Here is a 26413-nt window from a genome sequence, read left to right as displayed (position 1 = left end):
ATTAAGCTATCATGATTTACTGGCTATGCCATTCTTAAGCCAGAAGATAAAGTGGATAGTTCTTCAGCTGGACACTTTGTGAAGGATTTGTGCCAGAAACCACTGACACCCTACTGAGGTAAAGAATTCGGCCTCGAGCATGTGATAGGGAGAATTGCTGTATCTTTCTCTCACATTTAAATCTCTGTATTCAGTTCCTCCAGACTGAAGTGACTGTAGGATGAGATTTCCTATTTTTCTCCTCTGTCAGCATCAAGGATTTTAGAATCTGCATTAACTGAAAATCTTTCTTTCCTTTATATTCGTGTAAAGGTTTTCACATAGGTCAGTACTTGCAATTAGATAGGCTTACCTTCTAATTCTATCAAAATCATGTCCAACCTCAAACCTCTCAAAATAGCACCATGTGATGATGCAATACCACTGAACTTTCCCCAAAGTTTTGGCATCAGGTCACGTTCTGTGACTTTCTTTTAAGCTAACAGTTCTTGTATCTACATTTCTGAGAGTTTCCCCGCATTTACAATTGGTACGTTTGGCCTGTTAAAGAGAGAGCAGTTCTGGCTCTTCAGTTTTGAAAGCACATGATCTCATTCAGTTTTAGAAAGTTCATTTTGCCCAGATTATATACTCAAATGCCTAAATCAAAAATTGTGTTTCATTCTTGCCAGTATGTTTCAGATAAATCTGAAGCATACTCCTCTGTCAGGCTGAAAATGCTAAACTTCTATTATTGTCAAGTCACTTGACATTCACACTTTCTCAGTTTTCATACCAGTTGAAAAGAAATACAGAATCTTTCTTATATGTAGTAGATTTATTTTTACCTTCGGTTACTCCACAAAGAAATGAACATTAAGCAAATATTTTAAAACACTGATGACACTTTAGGTTTGTAAAAATAGACATTATGTGCACTCTCACTTTCAAAAGGATTTTCAGATTTATTTTATGGGCTTTATCACTGGAAAAATATAAATGCTACACATAGCCTCCATGATACACGAGGAGCAGAATTATGTTTTGTGCCCAAAAATAATTCAGGAACTAACCTTTAAAAGGGTGCGACACTTTTTTTATGTCTGCTTTTGATATGCAGACATAAATTATAAATGCAGTGACACACATTTTTAAAAATTTAAATTCTGGAATAATACTTTAAGACATTTTGAAAAGTCTTTGAGTATGTGGACATTGTATTTCAAGCTTTGGGACTCATCTGAATTTTAAAAATAAATTTAAAGTATGTACAGCTTCTTATTTTGATTCCATATTCTTCTTACATTTTAAGCTTCTTATATTGTAGAATGGGAAAAGTATATAAGATTGATTGCCCCCGAGTTGTTAATTTCTGCTAGTCTTGTAGACTTGATATAAAATTTTTAAATTTTTAGATTTTAAAGTGGGTTCAAAATACCCCAATAAATCATTTATGAGTTGTGTTGATATTTTTTGAAAATGCTAAGGTTCGGTTTGTCAGTCAGTCATGTGTATATGTAGCTGGCACCTACCTCAAAGCAATGTAGCCCTTGAAAAGTTTCAGAAATTGATTTAAAACTGTATTCTTTCAGCCTTTTTTTTCCTTAGGACTTCACCAGGGTTTTTATAAAAGAACTTTCCTTTGCATATTTTAATTAACATTTATTTTTAAAGTTGTCCAAGTTTTAATTTACCAGCAATAAAGATATTATGATGATATTTCCCCATTGTTTCTATTATGGAAATGGAAAGATGGAGATGCAAAAAACCAGTACCATTTTCTGCAGAAAGGCTTTTAAATTTATTTTCATTCTCAATTTGCAGTGAGTTCCTATTAGTGTGTGGGGTTTTTTTTCCCCACAAACCAATGTATGTGTGTGCATGCCTCAGAACAATTTTCTGCTAAGTGATGTGAAAGCTGATTTAATTGCAAATCATTAAAACAACATAGAACTTCTATTTTGCTTCTTACTAAACAGTCTTTATTATACTAGCCATTTTATTGTATGACTTGATATTTATTCCTTATCACAGTTGCTGCATCAGAAAATCAAGTCGATATAACCCCAAATTGAAAGCAAAGTAAGCAAAATTTATTTTTGGCATACATTAATGGTAGTTGAATAATAGATGGTGGAAGCAGACATGAACAACTGCTTGTTTTGTACTATCCATGTAAAATAGCTGCTTTTCTAATGTTCTGTCAAGTTTCTACATTTGTTAGGGCCCAGCCTGTAACACGTTGATGGCTTTGGTGTTTGCACAGATACTTAATTCATGTTAAAAATAATGTCTTGATTACAGCACTTACATATATGCTGTAGTAATCATGTAATACCTCAGCTGTTTCACTTTTTTTATTCCAATACAGCTGTTTTAGTTTATACTTCATTGAGTTATATTGGCAGCTTCAAAGATAATATTTTAGCAGAATTTTACTGGTATAATATGCTACTGCTGGCTAACAGGGACTTCCACCTCCCTCAGAATCCCACAAGAAAAGGTTTAAAAGCTGCTACTTTGGAATCAGGCAGAAGTCCTGACACTTGTACTGCAGTTCTAAGCTGTTAATGGCTTTTTGTGTGCATGCATATATTTGTGTGTTAACGTAAGACTAGCATTTTGGGTAAACGGTAACTGCTTCATATCCCTCTGGTGGCCTCATGCGAGCTCGTGCATGAGCTTCACAGTATAGCTGGCCCTCCACAAAGAAGTAGCCTTTTTGTTTCAGGTTGAGATTGCAGTCAGAGCACACAAAACATTCTGGGTGCCGGTATTTATCACGTGCCTTCACCACTGTTCCTCTATATGGAAGCAACAAAAAGAAAAAAACAATTAATTCATATGAATTTAAAGTGAGAAGAAACTACAGTATGACACAAAATGAGTTCTAGGTATTTATCTCAAGGCTTAGTTTGTTCATCTGGTGGTTTTGCCAACTACTATATAACTTAAGGTTGGAAGCTGAGTTTGAGTAAGTGACATAAAATGCCGTGGAGTTGATCACATAGTTCAATAGTTCATTGGAAAACTAGAGTTTGAAGAAACAGATTAGTTTGGTTACAACACAGAAAGTATAGTCTAACCTATCAAAATGGTGACAAAACGAGTTTAAAAACTGCATTTCTTTTCCTCAGTGACTGTGTTCTCTGAGCTCATCGTTATCTGTGTGCTTTGCTGAAGTTAGTGATGTCATTCAGATAGGAATCTGGTAGTTTTCAAATAGGCCCATAGAGCTTTCTGGATACTCCCGCTGGGTTGGGAGAAGGATGCTTTACACTACCAAGAAACTTTTGAGAATTCACAGCCTGAGACAATGCAGCACAGGTAACTGCTGGTTTCATTATATATGTGTTAATGATTGACATGCAAAAGGTCTTGAGAAATCTTAATTAAAGCCTTGACGGTACATTGTCAAAATGGAAATAATCTGTATCGAAAGTGTCTAAGGTACAGGTTAATAATTTGGGATTTAGAACAATATATTTTTATATCTCTGTTCTCTACAAGCATTTTTCTGCTAGTGCAGATGGAGACCAAGACCATCACTTGGAAAGCATTCCTGTAGTCTGCAGTGGTGTTTGAGGACATGTGCTTGAACTAGAGATTTCTAAAACTAAAAATAACAAACAACTTACAGAATCCCATTCCCACACTTGTCACACAGTGGCACTTTCTGGACACCGGGCATGGCGGTAGGTATCTTTGTTACAGGTGCTTTCACGCTTCTTGTACCCACCGGGCGTCCATCTGAGAACCAAAACAATCCTGTTACTTACAGGCTAATATGAAAGCACCTGATGCAGTTAAATGCTTTTCCTGTAAATACACTTCTGGATGTATTTACAGGCTTTCACTTATATCAACAAACAATGAAGTTTCTGTATACAAGTTTAGTGGGCCAGATTCCACCTCTTTGGAATCGGGAAAAATATTGTGTAGCTGTAGCCAAAAAGCAAGTACAAAAGTGATTATATATATAGTGCTGGCTGTCTCATAGACATCGTCTAATTCTCTGATAGTAGGTCTTGGGTATAGCAGGAGAGGGAGGAGGATTTGGCTTTAACATAGCAAGACCTATTGTTAGAAAGCTTCTTATTTATATAACTAACCATACAACAAATTCAGAAAGATTAGTAACATGATATGAATAAAAAATTATAGCAAAATACAAGAAAATGCCACAATGATGTATATAGACAATTAGATGTATTTATCCCTTCTCTGGTAATTATTGAGATATAAAAATTAAAATTTTAAATATTCACCTTTTACATTAATTTTGGTCTTATTTTATTCTTTACACTTACTGTAAATATAACAAACTTGCAGCCTTTAGTAATGTTATTTTCAAAACTTCTTCATTTGAAGGAAGTATGACTGTAAATTATATTGTCCTCTTCAATTTTTATTTAGAATTAAGAGGCGATGGGTGAAACTTATTTTAGGAGCTGGTTTAAACTTCTCTTTTCCTGTATGTGGAAGAGAGTGTTTTCTTTCTCGGTGTCATGAGTATACACAGTTTGTCGCAAAAGTTCTCTCACATAAAACTTTTTATCATTAAGTTAAAGTCAACTTTGTACATTAACGATCTTAAAATCTGAGAAGAGATTCTGAAAAATGTAATTAACACTCCCATTTTATTCACACAGGAGATTGCTAGCTATAAAAGCAAGGCGGGGGGGGGAAATGTTAGGAGGCTGGTGTGCTATCTATAAGGTTCAGAATTACTTGGGCTTTCAGAAATTCTTATAGCTCTGATCTCTCATATTTTCTTCTCAGATTCCCCCTTCCCACAAACATTTACAAATGCTTTGAACAGGTAGAATATGTCATTATTAACCACCTTCCTCGGAGACTATGTTCTGGAGCACCTTAAAGGAGCCAGACTGGCGAGGTTGACTGGGCTCCTCCTGGTTGGCATGCAGCATCTTGTACACGTCAGACTGAGGCACTGAGTTGGGAGATGGGTCACTGTATCACAGGGAGGAAGAGCAGATAAAGCAGTTTAACAAACATAACTTTAAAGCAATAGCTCTACCAGGCATAGAGTATGATTCAGGAAACAAACGTAAAGACAATGTGTTTCTACAACTACTGAAAGACTCTTTCTTCCAGGTAGCATTGTTTTACATAGCCTCCTCTTGATCTAAAAAGTGCTGAAAAAAAAACCATCCGTGCGATTGTTACAAAAATAAATCTACAAACTCATGGAAGTATTTCCACAATTACTGTTCTGGCTCTAACAACATTTGGAAATAGGCTGGTATCTGTGTTTAACCTCAAAGCAGTTGCATTCCTGTAATCAACTGCTGTGTTACCAGGTGCTCTTTGGTACGGTATCCAGAAGTTCCTTTTTCACAGCAGCTGGCCTGAAGAATGTTGTTAAAGATCACAGCTCATATCTTTACATAAGGTCAGCCAAAACCTAAGCAAACAAATCTTTTGGGAGAGTGTCATGACGTGAAGGTGTTCTTCCTTTTCTAAGTTGGCTTGATCACTAGTTAATATAGTGATTATTTCGCTAAGATAATTGTTACTTATTTAACTTATGGAGATGATAAAAAAGAGTGAAGTAGGTATTGCATAGAAGGAAGCATTGTAAGGTGAACTCTGATGAATGGAAATGATATTTCTTAATTTAATTAGAATGGGACATGGCTTACTTTTAGTAATGCCAATTTTATCATACAAACATAAAGAAAATTATTGTCCAAACACCAGTTGATGGTTGAATTTCCAAAGACCCGTGAGCCAAAGATTTTACCAAGAATATTTCATGGTATTTTAAACTGTGCTGAATGTTTTAAATTAATCATGATAACTAACATCCTAAGTAGTCGAGAGGAAGTGTAGATGACTATATGCACTGGCAGGAATTAGGCTGAATGTGTGGCACCTGTAAATTTCAAACAGCTACTGAGACTAATTACAAAGGTCCAAATTTACTTCGATGAAGTCTGTTATCTCGCTGATATATACATAAATGTCCAGTTTAAATTTCCTGTTACAACGGGCCTCCTACTGTCTGTTAAACCTTAGGTAAGTTTCCACTGGAAATAAGCAACTAATTCCACAAGGGATTAGACTCGGTTTTGCTTTATATGGTTTGGTTTGTTTCCCAGAGTAGCATCTAAGCTGTCAAAAGGCACAGTGAGAGCAGCGGCAGCTGGGCAGTGACCCCTGTTGCTTATGGTAATTGTTTGCATCTTCATCAATCAACAGATTTCTCTGAGCCGCCTTTAAGCTGGTGAAGAAACTACCACTTTCTTCTCTTGTCACAAGCTTTTAATGAATGGAAGGAGCTTAGTTTTTACAGTTGTCACCAATGGCTAATTAAACCCCTGATTCTCTCCTCTTTACTAAAATATTTCTAAACACCGAACAAGTGATAACACAATTACATACAGAAGGCAAAAAAACCAGGCACAAAGGTGTGAGATAACATTTCTAAATGCATACATAGTGAAAACCAATTCCACAACAAAAGAGATATTTCAAACCTATGTAGAGAGTCAGTTCTCAAACTGGGAATGCCACGGGCATTTGTGAAATCTGATTACTCTGGGCTTAATCCATGATTTCAGAATAAAGAAAAAGCAAATTTTTCTTCTATTGTTCTCTAATTGTTGTGACTGAGGATAAGTATTCATGCAGTAGAGTAACATCACTCTGCAAAGACTTCAAGAACTACAGTTTTCTTTTCATCAGATAGGGTGAACTTAAATACTTCTATATAAATATGATTTTTATGGTTAGTAACAGCCCAATTCTGAAAGGTGCTGAAGAAGGCTCATTGGTGCCAGTGATTATTGCTTATTTAAAATATTAGTAATTAGCTTTAGTTTACACCATACATATTATGAATTATTAACTTAAGTACTGTTGTAAAACAGAAAAATGTTACTATTATGCAACAGTAATGATAAAGCAACGTGAATGATGAATTGTCCCTTGAAAAAAATGAATAGTGCTTTGAAACAGTTTTTGTATAATCATCATTGTTATACAGATACATAAGGTTCCTACCTGACTTTTAGTCATTGCAATGGATAAAATTCCTAAGTCAGAGATGGATTAGTAGGCCTACAAAGTCAATTCTGGCTCTTTTTGGACAAGAGCTAGTCGTACTGAATGAATTGTCCTGAATGGGAGTTAAATAGAACACTATAAACATCGACAGGATTTCCTAAGCTTCATAACCTGCATTTCAACCGTTGACATACATTTGAGTGAATAACAATATTTTAAATTATTAATAAGAATAAGTTATTAAATGGTTATTACGTAAATAATTATGATAATAATAAATATTTTTGAATTTTGGAGGGAATCAGAATCTTGATTTGGAGTGGTCAGTCAGCTAATAGTCCAGGTAGTCTCATCAGTTTTTATTCATTAGCTACAAATACAAGATTATTTCCTATGAAACATTTATTTGTAAATTCTGAAAGACTCCTTTAATACTTTGGGTTAAAAATCATAAATCACTAATATTTTAATGGAAATATTGAATGGCTTTAAATGACTTAGGTTCTCTCTAACCCTTTTACCCATTTTCGTAGAAACAGTGTGATATTTTTAAAGCTCATGATTTTTGGTATATTCTAAATTTGTATATTCATAAATATTAAAGATACTGCTCTAATTACCTTATTACAGGCGTTTCCCCCAGAGCTGTACAAACTTGGCCTTGCAGTGTTTCCATGATATTGTCATCTGAGTACAACTGCATGGGTGTGTTAAACTGAGCGTGTACAATCTTGACACCGGGAAGCTCCATTTCCAAGGGAATGTTAGGGGCCATCTTAGACACTGCTTTCAGCTCGGTAGGGCAGATAGAGCTAACCGTGCTAATCGAAGAGGGGGTACTGCGTCCACTGCCACAGTCAATCCCCGAAGGAGTGCTGCATCCACTGTGTTAATAGCCAGATTACAGAAGAGTGTGCAATGCGTATCGGATTATAGAGAATAAAGACAAAAGTACAGGAATACGGTGATGTTAACAGGGCTGAAAAGCGTAAATAGAACAGATACAGAAAAGCCAAAAGTATAGGAAGTAGAGAAAAGCAAAAGTATGTGTATTCATTGAAAAGTATTTTCCTGTAAAAGTACCAGTGCCAGTTATAAAGCAGTCCTTAAAATTCTGGCATGCATTTTCTTTAAAGATAGTGGATATTCTTTAATAGATTAAATAATTCGGAACATAATATTACTTTACATTTTTAATGCTAGATTTTATTGAGGATTAATTAAGCCTCCCTAAAATTCTTTGTTCTAGGTGAGTAATTCTTAACATCTACAAAAGGGTAGCATACAAAGGTTATGTGAGTTGTCCATATCAGTGACAGAATAAACACCCGCAGTACTGGAATCCTAGACACATCATTCCGGTCCTGTACCTCACAACCATCTTAGTCCACACTTGAAAGACTACTGTAAAGTGGTGTAAAATAATGAATGTGACATTTCCTAGATTTCCTTAAATTCTACAATAAGATATTTATTAATCTTTTAAAATTAGTTTAACAATGTATTTCATTTTTTAATATTTTTGAACATTTCAAAGAAGAAAAGATACTAAACCAGCCAGGCATACTTTTGCATTTCTAAATTACAGTGTTTCCAGTAGAATGTAAAGTGGTCCTTCACAAGAACAATGAATATGTATTCAGAGAATTAATTTTACTGCTTTTGAAGTAGAATTTACATATAATTTATATATGATAAAAAAGACGTACAGTTTTTTAGAAATATTAATGTTGCTTGACATTACTGAAGTAAAGTTACTGCACACCAGTTTGACATCTCTGGAGAAGGATTAGTAAAATAATGTGAACATTAAGCCCAAAGACTTTTTCAGTGTCACTATTTTGAACACTTCAGTCTTTCCTCCATAGCACCTCAGAGGCTTTCTTTGTTATGGGATATTTCTTTGCTGTTGCTGTGTAACAGCACATAGCCCAGGCTTTCCACAGTCATTGGTTACCATTTATGTGATATTCAGAGCTATGAGAAGGTAAATGCTTAATCTGTTTCCTCCAACCTGCGTATCAGGGTTGTGGTTAGTTCTTTCCAGGCTGAGTGACTCTGTGTAAGCCTGGGAGAATGCTCTATTTCCCAGTTTGATAATACAGTACTCTGCCCAGTAGCTACTCTTGGGTAGAGTAGAAGATGACCCAAAATTCTCCCTTTGATTCAGAGGGGAATTTGTGTAGGACCACTTTCTCAAAAATGTAAAGAGAAATATATACTCTACCATCAAAAACATATCAAAAGAAAGCTAATTCCAGAAATAGTAGGCAAGCCTTAAGCAAAAGTACAGTTCTGCATCATCGTCTAGCATGAGCCAGCCAAAAAATTCACACGGGGGCAACTTATAAGTTTGCAGTCTTTTTTTTTTTTTTTTTTTTTTTGAAGAATCAAGACCATCTTTAGGTCCTGCAGTAGAATAAGTTTTGTCAGTGCTTATAGTGTTAGTAAATGGAAAGTAGCAGGAAAAGGCTAGAAAAAGCACAACTCTTGCTATGAGCAGCCAAAGTAATGTTAAAACAGAATAAATTATAAGTATAAATAAAATATAATCATATTTTAAATACAATTTCCAGTTAGTTTTGCCAGAGTAAAGTCCAAAATCGTGGCTAATGTCAAATCAGTTAGCTCAAACCCACAGGCCAGGATCAGCTCTTCTTTTAGTCGGAGTCCTATTTAGCCTCAGCTCTCTGTCCTAAAGGGATATGTACAGTCAAGGTGGCGGTTTGGTTTCTGCTGTGTTTAGGAGAGAATTTATATTGAGCCAAACTGATGAAAAAGTAGCAGACAAACAGTGTGACAACCAAGGTTTTATAGATGTAACACCCTCTGTCAGAGATTCTACGGTTTGCAAACACAGACTTCTCCAGTGCTAGAAGACCTGACAGACCTTGCCCAACTAAAGTTCTGAAACTTGTTGCATCACTGTCAGGTTAATTTTTGCAGGTTTTCCCCCCACCTGACATGCTGGAAAATGGCCATTTACTTCAATATTTTCATGGAAAATATTGTGTAATTGAGGTTTCTGAATTAGGAGCTTAGGCTCTTGATACACTCCTTTGAATCTCCATAAATCCGACTAGGTACCTGTAAATGGTACGTAGTGGTCCAAAAGTCAGTTTAGGTACAGTATGCAAGTGCTGCCTACGGTTAGAGGCCATGCATGTTCGCTAAGGACTGTCTTGTCACTTATCCTGTATCAGCATCAGACTGCAAGGAGAGATGGGCACCTTTTCTCCACTGCGGTGGTGTTCTATATTGATAGTTCTTGTTCACAGGAGGATGGGACTCTATCCATCTTCTACAGTCTCCTCTTTATCATTCAGGTGGTTGAAAAATGTAATGCATCTCACAAAACTGGTAACCCATATGAGATTGTCCTTTGTACACAGGAATCAATTATCATCCTGTTTTTCTGGTCTAGTTTGTCAGACTTAAATTAGTATAATTGAAATGCAGACATTTTAAACTTTCAGAATGAAATGCAGAACACTAAGTCCACTGGTAAAAACTGCTACTGCTGGAAAGGGTAAAGGGTAGCATCACAATATATTGCATCACCCATGCGCTTTTGAGCTTCCTTGTGTTTTTAGCCACAGAGTTTGCATTGTTTTTTCCCCTCTGCATTTAATAATGTAAATAATAGTAAGTGAGGCATTTCATCCCCAGTTATGATAGAGGAATATTACACTAAAATGGTGGATGTAAATATATAAGTTTTTCTGCATTTTAGAGCTTTACATGTCTGTGGCATCAGATAGTTATCATATTTTAGCTCTGCGTTAGGTTGCCTTCTGAATAGAGGTCTGCTGAAAAGCAAACCTAAAATCTCTGAATGGCCTAGATGATAACTTATATAACTAGCTATCTTTTATTTAGCAAGTTAACGAACTACATGTATTTGCATTTGGACAGAAGAATTTCAGAGTGCCATAGATTTATAAGTATACAATATCTGGTGCTACGCTGTAAACTGAACCAGCTTCATGAATACAGTTACATCAGACTCATATCAGTATAACTGAGATGGGAGTGTGGACCTGCTTTCTTTTGGAAAGAGACATTTGAATTTCAAGCCTGATCTCTGCAAGTCAACCATTTCAGGTTTTTTTAATTTCAGTGTTAGGCTATACAGTACTGTAAGTAAATTTCAAATGCATCAGTATGCTTTATTAATGTGAATGGTGAGTATCCATTAAAAAATAACACCATGCATCCAAATCCAGCACAGCACTCAGAGTTTATAACCTGCTTCGGCCTGAGACTATGAAAGGTTTGGGCCGAATATTATGCTTGTGTTCAAAGTAGTTCATATCCTGTAAAGAAAAGAGGGTTAAGATAACTTTCTTTGGCCTATAAATGCTTATTTCTAGTTAAAAAGTAACTAAGAAAGTTTTAAAATTGTAACGATGAAGTAACGGTGTTTAGTTTGTACATTCCTGGTAGTCAAAATGCAGTCACTTTAGTGTTCAGAAACATTCAGAGTAAAGTGCAGTTGTAAGAGTGAAGGATGGTAGGTAGTGTTGCAGCCCAACATAGAGGGCAAATTTTAGCTACCTGCAGCATTGCTACTACAGAGCTGAATGGATAGTTTTCTGTGTTGGAAAAAATTGCTTCATTTATCACCATTTTTTTGGACAATCAATAAACTCCTGATTATCAGAAAAAACAGCAAGAGCTGGACTTTTTAATAGAAAACAGAACATAGAGTGATATACCACAAATGACCATGTATTATAAGTAAATACCAGTACTCACTTTTGCGATGAGTTAGGAATCAGACCCCTCAGCTGTCCATGAAGCGCGTCTTGAATATTGCCAGATGAATACAGCCCAATTGGAGAATTATAGGAGGAGCTCACTACCTGTCTTTTGTCATCAATATTTGCTGCTGCAACAAAAGGCTGGGCCCTTCTGTTGTGAGCTGTACCAATAGGCTTGAATTCCTGTACATGATAGGCAGACAAAATACACAAAGCTACAATGCACACCAAAGCTAGTAATGAGTAAATCTGACAACATCAGTATTGTTAATCTCTGCATTTTTTACGTTTGCGACTTTGTTATTTTTTAACTGGCGCAAGCATACTATATTTTCCCATGAATTTTCTATATGCTACTTAAGCTATACACATTCAGAGACTATTATTTTCCTGCCTCAAGGCAAACAGAAGGCATTCCACATTTGTAAATAGTGTGCAACTTTAAGAAGAAATGGGAGGGATGAATATTATAGTAACCTGTTGTATTGTTCTCTAGATTTTGCACTGTTTACATTCTTTCAGAAACATTTGATGTATAGTTAGCTTAATTGCTTTGCTTTAGTGCTAATCTCTGGCTTCTGCTTTTTTGTCACATACTGGTGGAGGGACTCGCAAAAGCATGAAGATTTTATTGTAAATGTCTTGCCTAGAAAACACATAATTTTTAACACTTCTTTTAACTGAAATAGTCTTGAACGTACATCAGACTGAGGACATTCTTCTGAACTTATTCCATTCTTTGAAGCATACCTGTGTGTCAAAAATTGTGATGCTGTATAATTTAAAGATAATATGAAATAATCATAAACAAGTATAACCCAGAAACGGGTAAATTGGAAACCATTCTGCCTATGTTTGTTTATTTCTGGAATACGATTTTGTTTATTGTTGGCCCAGATAATTTCCTCCAGTTGTGGAATTCATAGGGAGAAGATCTGGAAACAAAATCTCCAATGACCTTTCAGATAACTTACAATGTTATTCTGTAGCGATTGGCCAGGAATTATAAAGACTGTTGACTGTGTGAAAATTCACTTATTCGTATTGTGCATATTTAGTACAGTCTCCTTTGAGTCCCTGTCAGCTCAGGTCCATCCCTAATCCACACAAATACAGACTTTGGAAAAAATAGTGCTGTCATCTGCTGAGGGTTTGGTTTTTTTTTTTCCTTCTGCGCTAGTGGGTGAAGAACGTTTGCTGCTGTAGTCCATCGCCTTTTCCTGATGTCCTGCAGCGCTCTTTGGAGGCAGTACTGCGAGAGCACTTGAACGTCCATCCATATGGAATAAAAAGCTCTTGTTCCTAACAAATAGGTTTCTACAATCTGAATTGGCCTCTTCTTTAGAGACTGGAACTTGCAATGTTAAGATAGCACAGGTCATTAATACTTCAATTTTCATAGAAATCTCTACCAGTTCTCTGATTTGGCTTTGTTTTTGAGTGTGATAGGTGTACTAGGAATACATCTACAATGCTGTAGACCATTTCTGTATTTATGTTGCTATCCCACTGTGTCATATGACCTGTAGACAGTCTAAGTTCTGATACTGCTGAATGAGAATTATTTCAAATTGTTGAAGCTTGTATCTTAGGTACCAGAACTCCGGGCTTAATCCCTGTGTACAGTTTACGCTGTCTGGTATTTGCTGTCACATATTTTTAACGGTGACACACCCAACACCTTCAGCTTTAAAATTATTCAGGTGCACTTGTGGTCTTTCACTTACGTCTTGCAAGCTGTGCAAACTAGTCTCCTTGTTCTGCTAAGTAAATCTCTAAACAAAGTGGGTTTTTGATGCAGAAATGCCTTTTTTTAGATTACCTTAGCCTTTAGGAATGCTAGAAAAAATTCCAGTTAGAACAAATAAAACCTATTACCAAAAAACAAAATAGATAATTGAATACTCAAATCCGCAGAATAAATCAAGATAATAAGACCAGATTAGATAAGCATGGACACATTTTTGACATCCGTAGATTTTTATTCATTCCTCAGAGCATTATTTCCTTTCTCAGACAATATCAAGTCTCTGTTCAAAGTTTTGATGAATAATCTATAGAAATTATGAAAACCTGAATGTGAATTGGCCCTTTTGTTTTAATTTAAAATAACAGTTTCAGAAATATATTTAGGAACAGCCCTAAAGAAAAGTCATGGTTATATAGAACGTGCAACCAGAAATTGCAAACAGTAAAAAGCAGTTTGAGTAAATGAAAATGTTTAGCAGCATTGCACTATAAGAAGCTACTGAAAGCAGCAGATAAATGAGCACAAAGATATTACTTGCAATTCCTTGTTTCTGTCTGATAGAACTGGATTGCAATTAACAAAATGTATTAGTAAATGGAAATAATCTACTAGTGTTTAGGATCATGTCTACTTAATGGAAGATATTAATATCAGAGTACTTAAAATTGATTTAAATCCATGTATGATACAAAATGAACAAAAACAACCGTGAACATTGTAATTGCATCCCCTTTTTTTATTTCTTGTTGACAAATGAACAGCACAGACGACATCTGGCACCATAATAGCATGTTTACAATATAACAGTTGTGAAACAAGTATTTGCAGTTAGTTAGACTTAAATTCCGTTTTCTTTTTAACTCATCTATTCATATAAAATGTCAGTGACAGAACATACAGCAGCAAAAATAGTCCAGCTCTTGTGTTTATTGGATCTCATTGAATCTGTGAAAAGTCCTCCTTTAGTTCAAAAGGTAAATGAGAACTGGAGGTTGTTGAAATTCCTAATCAGGAATATTCGAGAATTACAGTATTTCATTTCTTAAATTTTTTCTAGCTGACTGATGTCCTTTTTGCAGGGCTAACTACATTTTGCATTGATATGGGTATCAGGAGTAGAATGAATGTAGCCTCCAAAGTCTGTCAAAATGCATCCAACACGGACCATATGATGGCATTCCTTGGGGATAATTACTATGACAGTACACAGATGTTTACGTTTCGGAGGTATCATGTGACTAAAATCTTTATCTCTGAATGCTGTTATGGAAGAGGGGGTAGGTCCTCAAAACTAGACTAGCACAATTATATTGTTTCAAAACTTGATTATAAGTGGTAATAGACTATAAACTTACTTTTAAGAATGGGGGGGGGGTGTGTGTGTTTAGATTTTTATATTTATCTATGCGTATAGTGTATTTATATCTCCCAGGAATGTATAATGTCTTTCATGGCCAAAAGCCTAGTCACACTGAACAAAATGTTCAAAGGCAAAGATAGAAGCAAAAAAGAAAAGCCCAAATAAAAACAGTTCAAGAAATTGTGGTAATGGAAACAAATTCATTTTAGAGGAGGTTAAAGGGATTGTAACTGAGAAAAATTTACAGGTCATAGTATTGTTTTACATTGACAATACAGCAGAAAGGATTTTAAAATTAATATTATAGGATACAGCTTGCCATGGTAATACTTCAAGTAGTCTATTATTTCCTATTATTTATCCATCACTCTATAGGTTGCTCCAGACTAATGAAATTAGGTGGCTGGTTTTTACGTGGGACTGTGTAGCTTTCAAGAGTGGCTCTCAGTCAGCCACTTATAGCTGTAAGTTATTTACTAGAATTGTTGCCTCAGTTTTCTCTTCCCAGAGGAAATAATAGTGAGAGCTTTCATTGTGCTATGACAATTGCCTATATCAGTCTCCAAATGACTCTTCGGGGATGCTCAGCCTAATGCAAAAGTTTACTATGGTGTAAAGGTTCCTCGTTCCGTAGCTGCAAGTAGGCACAGTATTTAGTTGTTTATCAGTTTCACATAACCATCTCCAAACATCTGTAGAATAATTTTCATTCATTTAAGGTAAAAGTAAGCATTCTTTGGCCAAATATTTGGCCAAATTGCTGAACAATTAAAATATGTTTCACTTTCATTTATAACTATCTTTCATTAGGTTGCAAATAGAAATTAGATTCTTATGAAGAAGACTGTGTAAGTCTGCATCTATTATTGTTATTTAGTTGGCTTATAATGTATTTTACATTATTGACTTCCTTTTGTGAAACTTTCTTAGTGAACTTTAAAATGTCTATCTGGCAAGAGTGAAAAAAATCTGACTACATTTATAACATCTATGACCTTTTGAGTAATTTTAATTATTATATAAATGGAGGAAATGCTTTTTATAGAACTCAGTGGTTTTCCATTTCTGCACACCAGTCAATGTGTACAATACTTTTGGATAAAAGTGTTTCACATTTGAAGGAATACTATACTGGTTTTGGATTTTTCTCCATTCGTCTGGCCCTCAATGCCTTTATTTATTGTTGGACTTCAGCAAACTCTAATATGACCTAAACAGCACAGGTTATAGTTGTGCAATAATTTGTCATCTGAGGTTAAAGAAACTTTGATGTTGTACTGTTTTCACTACTGGTATACACACTGCTGGGTCTTGTGTGTTGTGACTAAATATGCAGTAAAATTTAATTTAACATTTCAGCAACTGTAGAAAAAAAGGCTATATTTTTTTCCACAGGGAAATCAGAGTGATGGATGTTCTTGGATGGAAGAATTTAATCTAAAATGTAAATCATCCCTAGAATGGTGTAGCATATTTGTTTACAAACATTGCTACTTTTCCGGGACCTATTATTTGTTAAATATACTCAGTACTCCTGGTTTTCCTAGGAAGGAAAGAGGGAGACGTACTAAAATGAAAAGGTTAGCTATTTAATCTAGGAGAAACAGTTCTTCTGATTGCTCAGTGGAGACTGCTTTTCAATAGTCTGCCAAATAGCACTTAGTGAAATCTTGTGATTTTTTTTTTAAGTAACTATCCTTTTTAGGAATGCAGCTTCCATGCAAAGGGATTACTCTCCTGTCATACATGCCTACGTGGTTTTCTCTATAGCTTTTTTAGTGAATTTGTTCCATTGCTATTTATTTTGTGTATATCCTAGCTATTCCACAAAAATATGCATTTAAAATAGTTTTGATTCTTCACTATACTATCTCCTACTGCTGAAGAGGCCATGTTATTTCTGATGAAGTTTGCTCTATCAGTTAATGCAAGTTTTTAGACTGGAAGGAAGAGAGAGAACTGGAACACCGAAATGCCACATTCATGTTTGGGAGTGTCTCCAAGAAAACTGAATTGGTGGAAATATTTATTGCGTAGGATTTACTGAAATGGAATCTGCACTTACATTTTTCTAGGATAGCACCGAATAAAGACATACTTGCTTTGATCCTGGAAGGCCAGGATCAGCAGAATGCTCTTCCCTCCCTCCTCTTGAGAGAACAGCAAATGTTCATGTAGGTTAAAGAGGAATGGCAAAGGAATAAAGCACTAGTTGTAGACAGCAGCTAGCTAATTAACTATTAACAATACAGAGACTTCGGCTCGTAGCTTTGCACAAGGGACAGGGTGCAAGATCGAAGAGAGAGGATTTTAATTGATTGGATTTGCTTTGCTCGTATACAAGGATCAAGACTCTGTTGGCCAGAAGTGGTGAATGGTTTGCTTATTGATCAGTACATGGGTTTTGAACACATTTGTAACTTTCAGTTCTGTGGTGTAGTATAAAAATGTATGGAAGAGACCCAGTATTAATGGATCTCTCTATTTAACTGACTGTTACATCACAATGACTTTTGTGATGTGAGGAGTGTATTGCTTTGGTACTTGACATTTATTCCTGATTGAAGAACTTCCTCATATGATGAAGAATCTCTAAAAGAGTTAAAGCAACTTAAACCGTATCAGAATAAAAGGAGATATTTTCTTTCCATAAAAAAACTATGGTGATATGTACAGTTTTAAAGAACAATGAGAATGTGTTGTAACTTGTTAATGTTTTGTTTCAGTTATAGCTGAAAAGACAAAAACATCCAGTCAGATAAAATGATGTTCATACATATCACAATCATGACGGTTCTTATTAGTTTAAACTGGCAGATAATGGATGAAGTGCTATTCAAAGAATTTTAATGACCGCAAGGGAGATAATTCAGAGTGTAAAAAGATGAATGGAAATGGTTAGGTGACTTTTAAGAATTCATACCTGTGGTTCAGCTTCCAAGTTTATCTTGAAGGGATGTGCTTTGCCATCTTCTGAAACTTGTGGGGACCATAATTTAGTTCCTGACCTAGAAAGAAAGAAAGGCAGAATTTAAATAACTCTAATTCCTATAGAGTTGCATATGTCCCTGTAAAATATAATGCAGCTTGAAAATTTGCAGTTTGTTCTGTGCTTTTTTAATGTTTTGACATAAAAATACTTCAATGATATATAATGTGTACTACATGCAAACAATATATAAAAAGTGTATTTACTTTTTTAAAAACTTCATATACTATGAACAATGGGAAATAATTTGTTAGTAGTTACCAAATGCAAAGGCAAAGGGAAATTAGTGCCTTTGACCTGAGCTGACCAAACTTCTTACAATTTTGTTTTTTTAATGGTTGATAGAAGGAATGTTGGGTCCTCAGAATATTTTGCATGAATATATTAGTAATAATCCTAAACCAGAACAATATCAATTTCTTTTTTTATGACCACAATATCCATGCAAAGCCTGCTTCTCAACGTAGGAGGAGTGCAATCTAGGTATGCAAAGTATATGTGCAATTGTAAATGGTAGTTGCACAGATTATTCTTTCAGTCACTGAAGCAGAGATAGCATACGTGCAAATACCAGTTACAATTCTGTCTTCATTGACAAAGCAAAATTTGGCAGCTAATTTTAAAATAGTGTAATATTAATGTTAAATATTAATCTAGTACTGTTTGTTGTATAAATACAAATATTTAGCATTTTAAAAATATGCACATATTTCATAGGCACAATTATGCTTACCATGTTTTGAAAATTACTTTCTAAGAAAGTTGCTAAATGGCATAGATCAGTCTGTAACAAAACCTGATTTAACTACAGTAATTTTTTTTAACTGTGGTACGTGCTCTAGTAATTAGACAATGCTCCTTCCAAAAAAAAAAAAAAAAAGCAGCCTTCTGTATTTGGAAAGGAATATTGTGGTCAGCTGTAATAAAGTGCTGTGTCTCCCTGAGGGCCTCAGGTCAATCAGAGCTGTCTGATTCTTGGAGACAGCTGAAAGAGTGCGCTAGGTGATTCTGATTAAAGGCTGAGCAAACTCAGTTAGGAGATGTGAAAATGCAGGTTGTTTCTCTTGCTGGCTTTAGTTGAGAGAAGCGAATGCAAAAAGTTTCTGGACTCCTGCAGTTTAAGGAAGAGAAGGTTTTCTAGTTTTGTTTTGTTTTTAACATTGCTTTGAGAATCCTGTATTTGGTTTAATACATTGTGACCAAAGAGGTGGGCTTTAAACCGCCTCCTTTGTCACCCCTTATGAAAGTCTGCCGTGATGTTGCTTTCCTTAACTGGGAGGATATACTAGCAGCGTTGTCTGTGACTGGGAGCAGGAAACAATGATAAGCACCTGTGGCTGAGGGGCAACTGAACAAGTGACAGCTGAGGGTTTTATTATTTCCCAGAAATATGAAGAGCTGTTTGTTTACTGACAGCAAACATAGGACTTGTGGAGTCAGCAGAGGCAGTAGGTGGTACCGTTCACCGCTCAATAAATGTGGTGAGTAGCCTGAGGGAAGCTATTCTTCTTGTGCCCACGAAGACGAGTTCTGGGGAGTCTTGCCTGATCTGGAGTTGGTAGGTAGGTCTGGGTGCTTGTAATTTTAAAGTTTTTTTTTTTTAATTCTTAGAAACCGTTTAAAATAGTTATGCTCTATAATAGTTGTACTGCATAATCAGTTGGTTGGGTAGTATCTTCTTTCAGAAGTGAGCAGACATGTACACATACCTCTCTATTTTCAAACAAAGCTGATGTGCAGCTGCTTTAATTCTCTCCTGGGCATCGTTATGTGTCATGTTCTCTGTGCTTAGCCCATCAATAGCTACAATAACATCCCCAGGGCACAGGTTGGCAGCTGAAGCCTTGCTTCCAGGTGTAATCTGAAAAAACAAAATTTAACTGCTTAAGCACCATGCATACCTGAAAACTGATAGAGAAAACAAACTTCACCATGCTTCCCTATTTCATATTGGGTTGGGGAGGGAGGGAGTGGGCCTGTAAACAACTATATGATTGCTTGCAAAAAAAGTGAGTTCTTCATTCTTCCAGACCATCTGTAGTTCTATTGTCAGATCACCATATACATGCTTTATTCATCATAACTTCAAATTAAATGGAAATTATTTCATACTTCCGCATTAAATAGTTTCCGCTCTGATTTCTGTAGTTACTGTAACTTGTCTTTGAATCTTCCGTCTCAGCTGCCATTGTATAGCTTGCTTGAAAAAAAGTCAAGTTTTTCCCTTACAACTCCAGGCAATAGCAGAAGAATAAAACTGTTAAGAAATTGTGCTATTTAATGTTCATGTGTATGATGTGCCATTGACTGGATAATATAGAAAGCCACCTGTGTTCTTACCACATTTAAGGACAAATACAGCAGTTAGTGTGTTTCCTGCTCGCCTGGCCTCTCATGTTGTATCGCTAACTAATCATAGATATGCTAATAATACCAAAATGACATTTTTCTCTTTATTCATGTCTAATCCAGACCCTGAACTCCTTAAAGCACTTAGCTTTAAGTCCCATTGCATTTGACTAACAGTGGCCCTGATCCTTCAAAGTGATCTGTGTGGTGCAATTCATAGCTCACGGAAGTGTACCGACATTAGTGACATTCACAGAAACAGCCCTAAGCTTATCTTTCTATGCTTGCTTTTTTTTGGTCTTGTTGATAACCTTCTACATCATGGTTAAAATAATTGAAATGCAACATAATTCTGTTTTAAAATAACTATTGTAGAGAGGCCATGACCTTAGATGCTATTAAAGCTTATTCTAGAATTGCAGGCCTTTATTTGCAAATGGATGACTTCTCATACCACCACACCATTTAAACAGGTCTTTAGTCACTGAGTGGGATTTAGGTCCCTTAGGTGTGTATTGCCATTTTAGGTGACCTTTGATAACCAAGACAGCAACATGAAATTGATGGATGTAGCACATAAGCTTCTGAAATTCAGCTCTTCTGGATCAGCAGAACAAAGGGGACAGGTTGATTCATTTAAAATAACACTAGCTGCTTATTTTTAAGTAAATGAATCCTGGTGTGAAGGATGACAATACTAATATAGTCTTACAAGAGCAGTTCTCTGATCTGTGCCGTGTATGAAGTAAAAAAGCTATTGGAGAGAATTTATCTCACCATGGGTTCTGCTGCAGCCAAAGCAAGTGCTATCTCAATTGTTAGAAGTAATTAAGTGTTATGGAGGACTGGAAAACATGCTATGGAGATGTTCTTCAATTCTGATGTTTCCCAGTTCTCCAGCAGAGGAAGGGAGTAAGCTGCCCAGTATGCCTCCACTATGTTCTGAACCCCAGCTATGGTGAACCTGGCATACTTGTTGCCTCTGAAGGTGACAGTACTAACTGTCAGCATAAAAGTCAAAAAGAAATATTCTTTCTGATATGTGTTGCACTGTATTAGTATTGAAACCATGGCAAAAATCAGCCAAATAGAGTAATTCTCTCCTCTTTCCAGCTGTCCATCTCTGTTAGGTGGGTCTGAATGCTCAAAGAACTTAAGAGTTTGTTCTTTCCGCTTTTTTCTGCATTCCAGCATGTAAACTTATTTTTTATTTCACTGTAACAAACTGCAATGCATGTGCTATTATCAAGTCGGGCAAACTTTCCAAATGGGTACCTGTGGCCAGCTGGAGGCTCTTACCCCCTCACCCTCCAAAAGAATGGATTCATGTACTGTGTGCTTAATAAAGTGTTAAGGTGCCTAAATAATCTGTTTGAATATGAATCAAGGAAGTTACTCATAACCTCTAAGACTGGAGTCTCCAAAATTGTCTGTTCCTCAAACTTCAAGAGCTGTAAGTGTAAATGAACTACACTGAGACCACTTACATTATTGTAATAAGACAGGGGTAGAGGTGTGATAATGCTTCTCCCTTTAACCTGGAACGGCTCCTGACTTTGCTTAGCATGTTGTGGACATGTGTGGAATGACAAACTGCAGCAGAAGTCCTAGTGTTCGAGTGTGACCGTTGATGCTCTAATACCCAAAATGGGCAAAACCAGCCATTCTTGGTTCCCTCTCAAGAGTAAGCTTGATTGAATAACCCTTATAGAGGTTACTCAGTAGATTATGCTTTTTACAGCAGATGATTTGTTGTGGCATTTATCTGTGGTATACCTCAGCGATGTACTGAGATAATGATCCTGCCTTATAAAGTGGCATATCTGTCTAGCATGGTACGTTCCCCTGCAGCTGTGCTGCTAGCAGGACTTAACCCACTCTGTTTTGCTGGTGGTAATGCGCAATCCCTTGGATTTTCTTAACATATTGTCACCAGCTGCAGTGATACCACTATATGGTTGAATGGGGTTACCGTTGTTTGGTGGGAGCGAGGAGGGAAAGGGGCAGGAGTCTGTATTTCCTATTCCTTAGCTGAATTGATTATTGCCAGGCTTCTGGGACGTGTCCGTTGGGCCGTAACACCTTGATGGGGGGTGCTGAGCTCTACTTGCCCAGGCCTTCTGGGGTGCAGAACTACCTGCCCTTGTATAACCCTTTCCGTCACCTGCTCTTCCTGGGTTTGATGGAAAGATCTGGAGATCTGCTGCTAGGATGGGGTAGGAAGAATACGGCTGGGTGCCAGCTCTTCTCTCCCCTCAATATTTCAGGGGGAAATCTTGACTGTTGCTTGGGGCAGGGGAAGGGGGGCAGGCAAAAGTACTGCAGCCTACATTTTATAGAAAGGGACCAGGTTGTGCGTTGCAAGATCACACTGTATCATGGGTATAATATTGATGTTGTGGGTACCTCAATAATGTAAGTGATACTGTTTCTTAAGGAACTTATAAGTGATGCGTTAAATGTGTATTGTGAACACTTAGAATCATATTATGTCTGTAGTGTTTGTTGCTTGCTCACCCCTGCTGCATGAGGTAGATTCTACTGGTGCTTTGGGAAAATTTTTGCCTTGCTCTTCAGGACCTGTCTGTATGGCACGCCTGTTGCTCCTGTATCCTAGGTATCTCAGATTTGGATAAATGCAAGGATATGTGTTGAGCATTCAGATGTTGTCAGAGACTAGATAACTATTGAACCACGTGAGGGGCAACGTCTCCTGTGAAACTGAAGAAAACCTCTCTGCATCTGTTAATAGCCTTGTGAAGCTCATCATGGCACTCCTTCATAAATATTTCAGGCTCTGTGTTTTCTGAAGAGAATTATGAATGTCTGCAGACAGAGTGGCTAAATATAAAATTGAGTTAATATAAATACTTGCACCGTGATTTGTAAAGGTTTATATTAAAATAGAACTTAAATCTAGATTTGATAATATTTTGCCATTTCCTCCAACCTCTGCAATTTTTAATTGTTTCTGTAATGCTTTGTTCAATATGACTTAAATTCTAGGATTGCATTCCTCTAAACTTAACCCAAAATGTTATCTTCTGGTCAGAATAAATGGAAATTATTCAGTTTCATTAAGACTAGGGTTTTGATCAGTTTCATTGATGTAATTTCTTTGCATCTGTGTAAAGTTCCAAGGATTTCAAGAAATGTTTTCATTATTTCTAGTTAATTCATTGTTTCTGACCCTAATAGAATCTGAATATGTCTATTTTTAGTCCCCTCCTGTTCTTCCTGCCCTCCTGGTGATCATGATCTGTGGTTTTTGCATTTGCTTGAAACAGTCAAGAGAATTGCCTTCCTTGGGAAATTGCAGATGGGCTTTTGAGATGACATCTGTTCTCTAGACAGGTGGATGATGATCTCTTATGTTGTCTGTCTCTTTTGACAAGTCCTGGTAAAAGCTTTCTCTTGTTGAACAAGGACTATATCCAACCGAACTTAACACCTGTCCAATTATTTTATTCAAAATGTGTTAAAAAAGAATTTCTATTTATTGTTTTAATGGCTAATAATTCTTTTTCCTGTCAGGACAGTTAAGCCAAATGTGAATGGGTCACTGGTGATACCTTTTATGAAAGGAACACCTAGGCTCCAAAAAGCAAGGCATATGAATCTTGCAAAATATTCACTACTTCTTAAGGGGTACTGCATGAATACTTATTTAGGGACTCTCCTAAATGTATGCTGTGGCAACAAAAATATTAATTTTAAACAAATCTACCATTAATATTCTTGAACTTGAGCTAAGCAAATTTAAACATGTCATTATTCCCTATATATATTTTATTTCGTAGTCCTACTTGAAATGTGATTTTGAACATTTCTGTAATATGCTAGAAACCAATGGCTTATGTCTTGTGAGGCATTTGGTAGGTATGAGTCAATTGCAAAATCATTTATTCTTTAGAAAGTTACATTTATAGTGACATCCTTTGTTATTGCAGTTTTAAACTTCGTTGCACTTAATCTAAACATGAAGAAAATACAAACCAGACACCGCTAAAATATTTTTCACTGGAGATAATGGAAACTATTTTTCTTTTGGAGGCCCATAAATGGCAATGAAGGCCCCAAAACATCCTGAGATTTTTTTTTTCCTTTTTATTCAATGTTTTTGTCTCCTGTTTCTCCAAAGGTTTTGCTGTGTTCTACAAGTATTTGTTATGAAGCTACATACAGTCAAATAATAGCATTCTGGTTTGCTTCTGTTTAAAATAAGTAAAATCTTTTATGCTTGTATAAATCTGGAATAAGTGATTAAATGAAATTGATTTTTACTAGTATAATATGTGAAAGGTTGGTCCTTAAATATTCTACAGACTCTTGTTTAGAAGCATATTTACTGCAAGGCGTCACCAGTGGTATCCATCCTTCAAGGCTCTTGATGTTTATTTAATACCAGGCATAGTGTATATATTGAGTCATAGTGCAGGGCTTTTTAAAAAAAAAACCAGAAGTTTTTAAAAAAAAAAAAAAAAAAAGCATTGGTGATTTGGAGGCTCATGGAGCCTACACTCGGTGTGTCTGAGGTTCTGAAAAGCAGTAAAGATATAAGGAGAACTAATTCTAGTCTGATGTGCATTGAACACAATTTTCAAAACATACAAATTATCAAAATACATATCCTGTCTTTTGGGTAGATCTGTGTGTGTAGATGCAGGGCAGCTGACAGTGTTTTATATGCTCCATTCATTGAGTAACTGGTTTCTTAAATTGCAATTAATAGCTCAAAATCCATGAAAAAATGAAGGCTCAGATTCTTGCCCTTTATTAGGGGGGTAAGTAAATTGTCTGTTTCTAAATATGGCAGAAAACACCAAAGAACTATCTCTTCCTTATTCAGGACTGGATAACTTTATAATAATTCACTGATTTAACATTCATGAAAGTGAAAACATGTACATATACATTTGTAAAAACGGGTGCTGTTGCCTTTGCTGGCAATAATCAGAACTTGATTTAATTAAATGAGAGTCAGCTTAATCTTGTAAAGTTGGCACGGAGTTTGCAAAGCACAAACTTCCAGACATGAGGAGCTGCTGCCAAGTAGTCTTCTCCCCCAGTGATCACAGAGGCTAGTCGTGAAAATGATAAAAGTGGGGTCTGGCCTTTAGTAGGCTCAAAACTAATTTTCTCATCTGAATGCCTGGGGAAATCACACCAGAGTTTTTCTGCTGCCAAGGCAGTTAAATGCAATTTTTGAGGCATAAGTAGAAATGCAGTTAAAGTCTCTTAGATCAATAAAGCAGTCCCAGGAACACGTCACACAAAACTTGTAAAAACTGTTAGCGTTCAGCTGGCTGTCCTCAGAACTAGCAGCTACTTGCTAATCTACTCGCAGCTTCGTCTGCACCTCTGAACTCCAGAAAAGTAAAGGGCAAAAATCTGCAATAACTAATACATATAATAAATAGAAAGCAACTGGAAAGAATACATACCCTGGTTATGATTAAGGGTTGGTTAAAATCTGTTCCTCCCGAGAGCCTGAATCCCCAGGGTGCCGGTCCTTGGAGAATAACGTTTTGTGGCATTCTGGACGGGTGTTTCTTGGTGACTGTTCTTTTTTCCTTAGGTCTGTGTGAGGAGCTGAGCTGCAGGAGGAAGGGTGCTGTCAGTAGAGCACCTGCCAGGCAGGGCAGCCGACCTTGTATACCTTTTAGGAAGTTTTACTCATCCCACAGCTGCGGGCACTGCACTTTATCCGTGCTCTTTGGGTGACGTCAGCCAGTCCCTCAGCTTCTCCACCCACAGAGGGGAGTATCAAACTCAGACAAATAAAGCCTGAATGCTGGAAAGTTTACAACAAATACATCAGCTTTATCTGGTGCTTCAGCGTCCCCCTCCGCCCGACAATCAGTAAGCTTCAGGATGCGGCGTCCTTCTGGTTTCTTAAAGCAACCGTGTTGCTCATTTGATATCACGCTGATTACATTGCTGGTGCTTGTTTCAACTATGCAATGCACTGCTCTGACTTTGTACATGATTCTGTTTCATGTAAACAGAAATATTGGTAAGGAGATTTCCCTCGCAAGCTCTTGTTTTACATCTTGTCTTATTTGTAATGTAATGGTTTATTGCACTCCAAAGTCCTTCCGACCCTTCAGCTGAGTTTTTCGGCTACAGTCACTTGAGACCATGGCATGCACCAACTCTAATGGCTTGAAAAATCTGGACTGATGTCATGC

At 36.4% G+C, this 26413-nt stretch overlaps 1 protein-coding gene across 4 annotated transcripts; it reads right to left on the bottom strand.

The window, feature by feature from the left end:
- Window positions 1–1796: 1796 nt before the first annotated feature.
- Window positions 1797–25937, bottom strand: PDLIM3 (PDZ and LIM domain 3). 4 transcript variants are annotated; one of them, XM_009330661.1, is made up of 8 exons: window positions 25667–25937; window positions 19583–19734; window positions 17808–17892; window positions 11260–11327; window positions 7632–7895; window positions 4826–4953; window positions 3618–3729; window positions 1797–2783 (listed from the first exon to the last, which is right to left on the bottom strand). In XM_009330661.1, the coding sequence occupies exons 1-8, from the start codon at window positions 25757–25759 to the stop codon at window positions 2594–2596; spliced, it is 1092 nt and encodes a 363-aa protein (XP_009328936.1). In that variant the 5' UTR covers window positions 25760–25937; the 3' UTR covers window positions 1797–2593. The 4 variants fall into 4 exon arrangements, with proteins under 4 accessions (XP_009328936.1, XP_009328937.1, XP_009328938.1 ...); XM_009330662.1 differs by lacking the exons at window positions 7632–7895; window positions 11260–11327 and adding an exon at window positions 11770–11957; XM_009330663.1 differs by lacking the exon at window positions 7632–7895.
- Between the last annotated feature and the right edge of the window lie 476 nt (window positions 25938–26413).

Source organism: Pygoscelis adeliae, unplaced genomic scaffold (assembly GCF_000699105.1).
Source record: "Pygoscelis adeliae isolate BGI_AS28 unplaced genomic scaffold, ASM69910v1 Scaffold167, whole genome shotgun sequence".
Lineage (NCBI taxonomy): Eukaryota > Metazoa > Chordata > Aves > Sphenisciformes > Spheniscidae > Pygoscelis > Pygoscelis adeliae.
Note: the sequence above shows the minus strand (reverse complement) of the source record. Positions and strands in the feature narration are given on the sequence as shown.

Bases quoted from the DNA above. Each gene is read 5' to 3' on its own strand.
- PDLIM3 (XM_009330661.1), bottom strand. From the start codon at position 25,759: ATGCCACAAAACGTTATTCTCCAAGGACCGGCACCCTGGGGATTCAGG. The intron at 17,893-19,582 runs GTATGTGTACAT...CTTTCTTTCTAG, and splicing joins CTTTGTTTGAAAATAGAGAG to GTCAGGAACTAAATTATGGT. The intron at 4,954-7,631 runs GTAATTAGAGCA...CCTGTGATACAG, and splicing joins GGGGAAACGCCTGTAATAAG to TGACCCATCTCCCAACTCAG.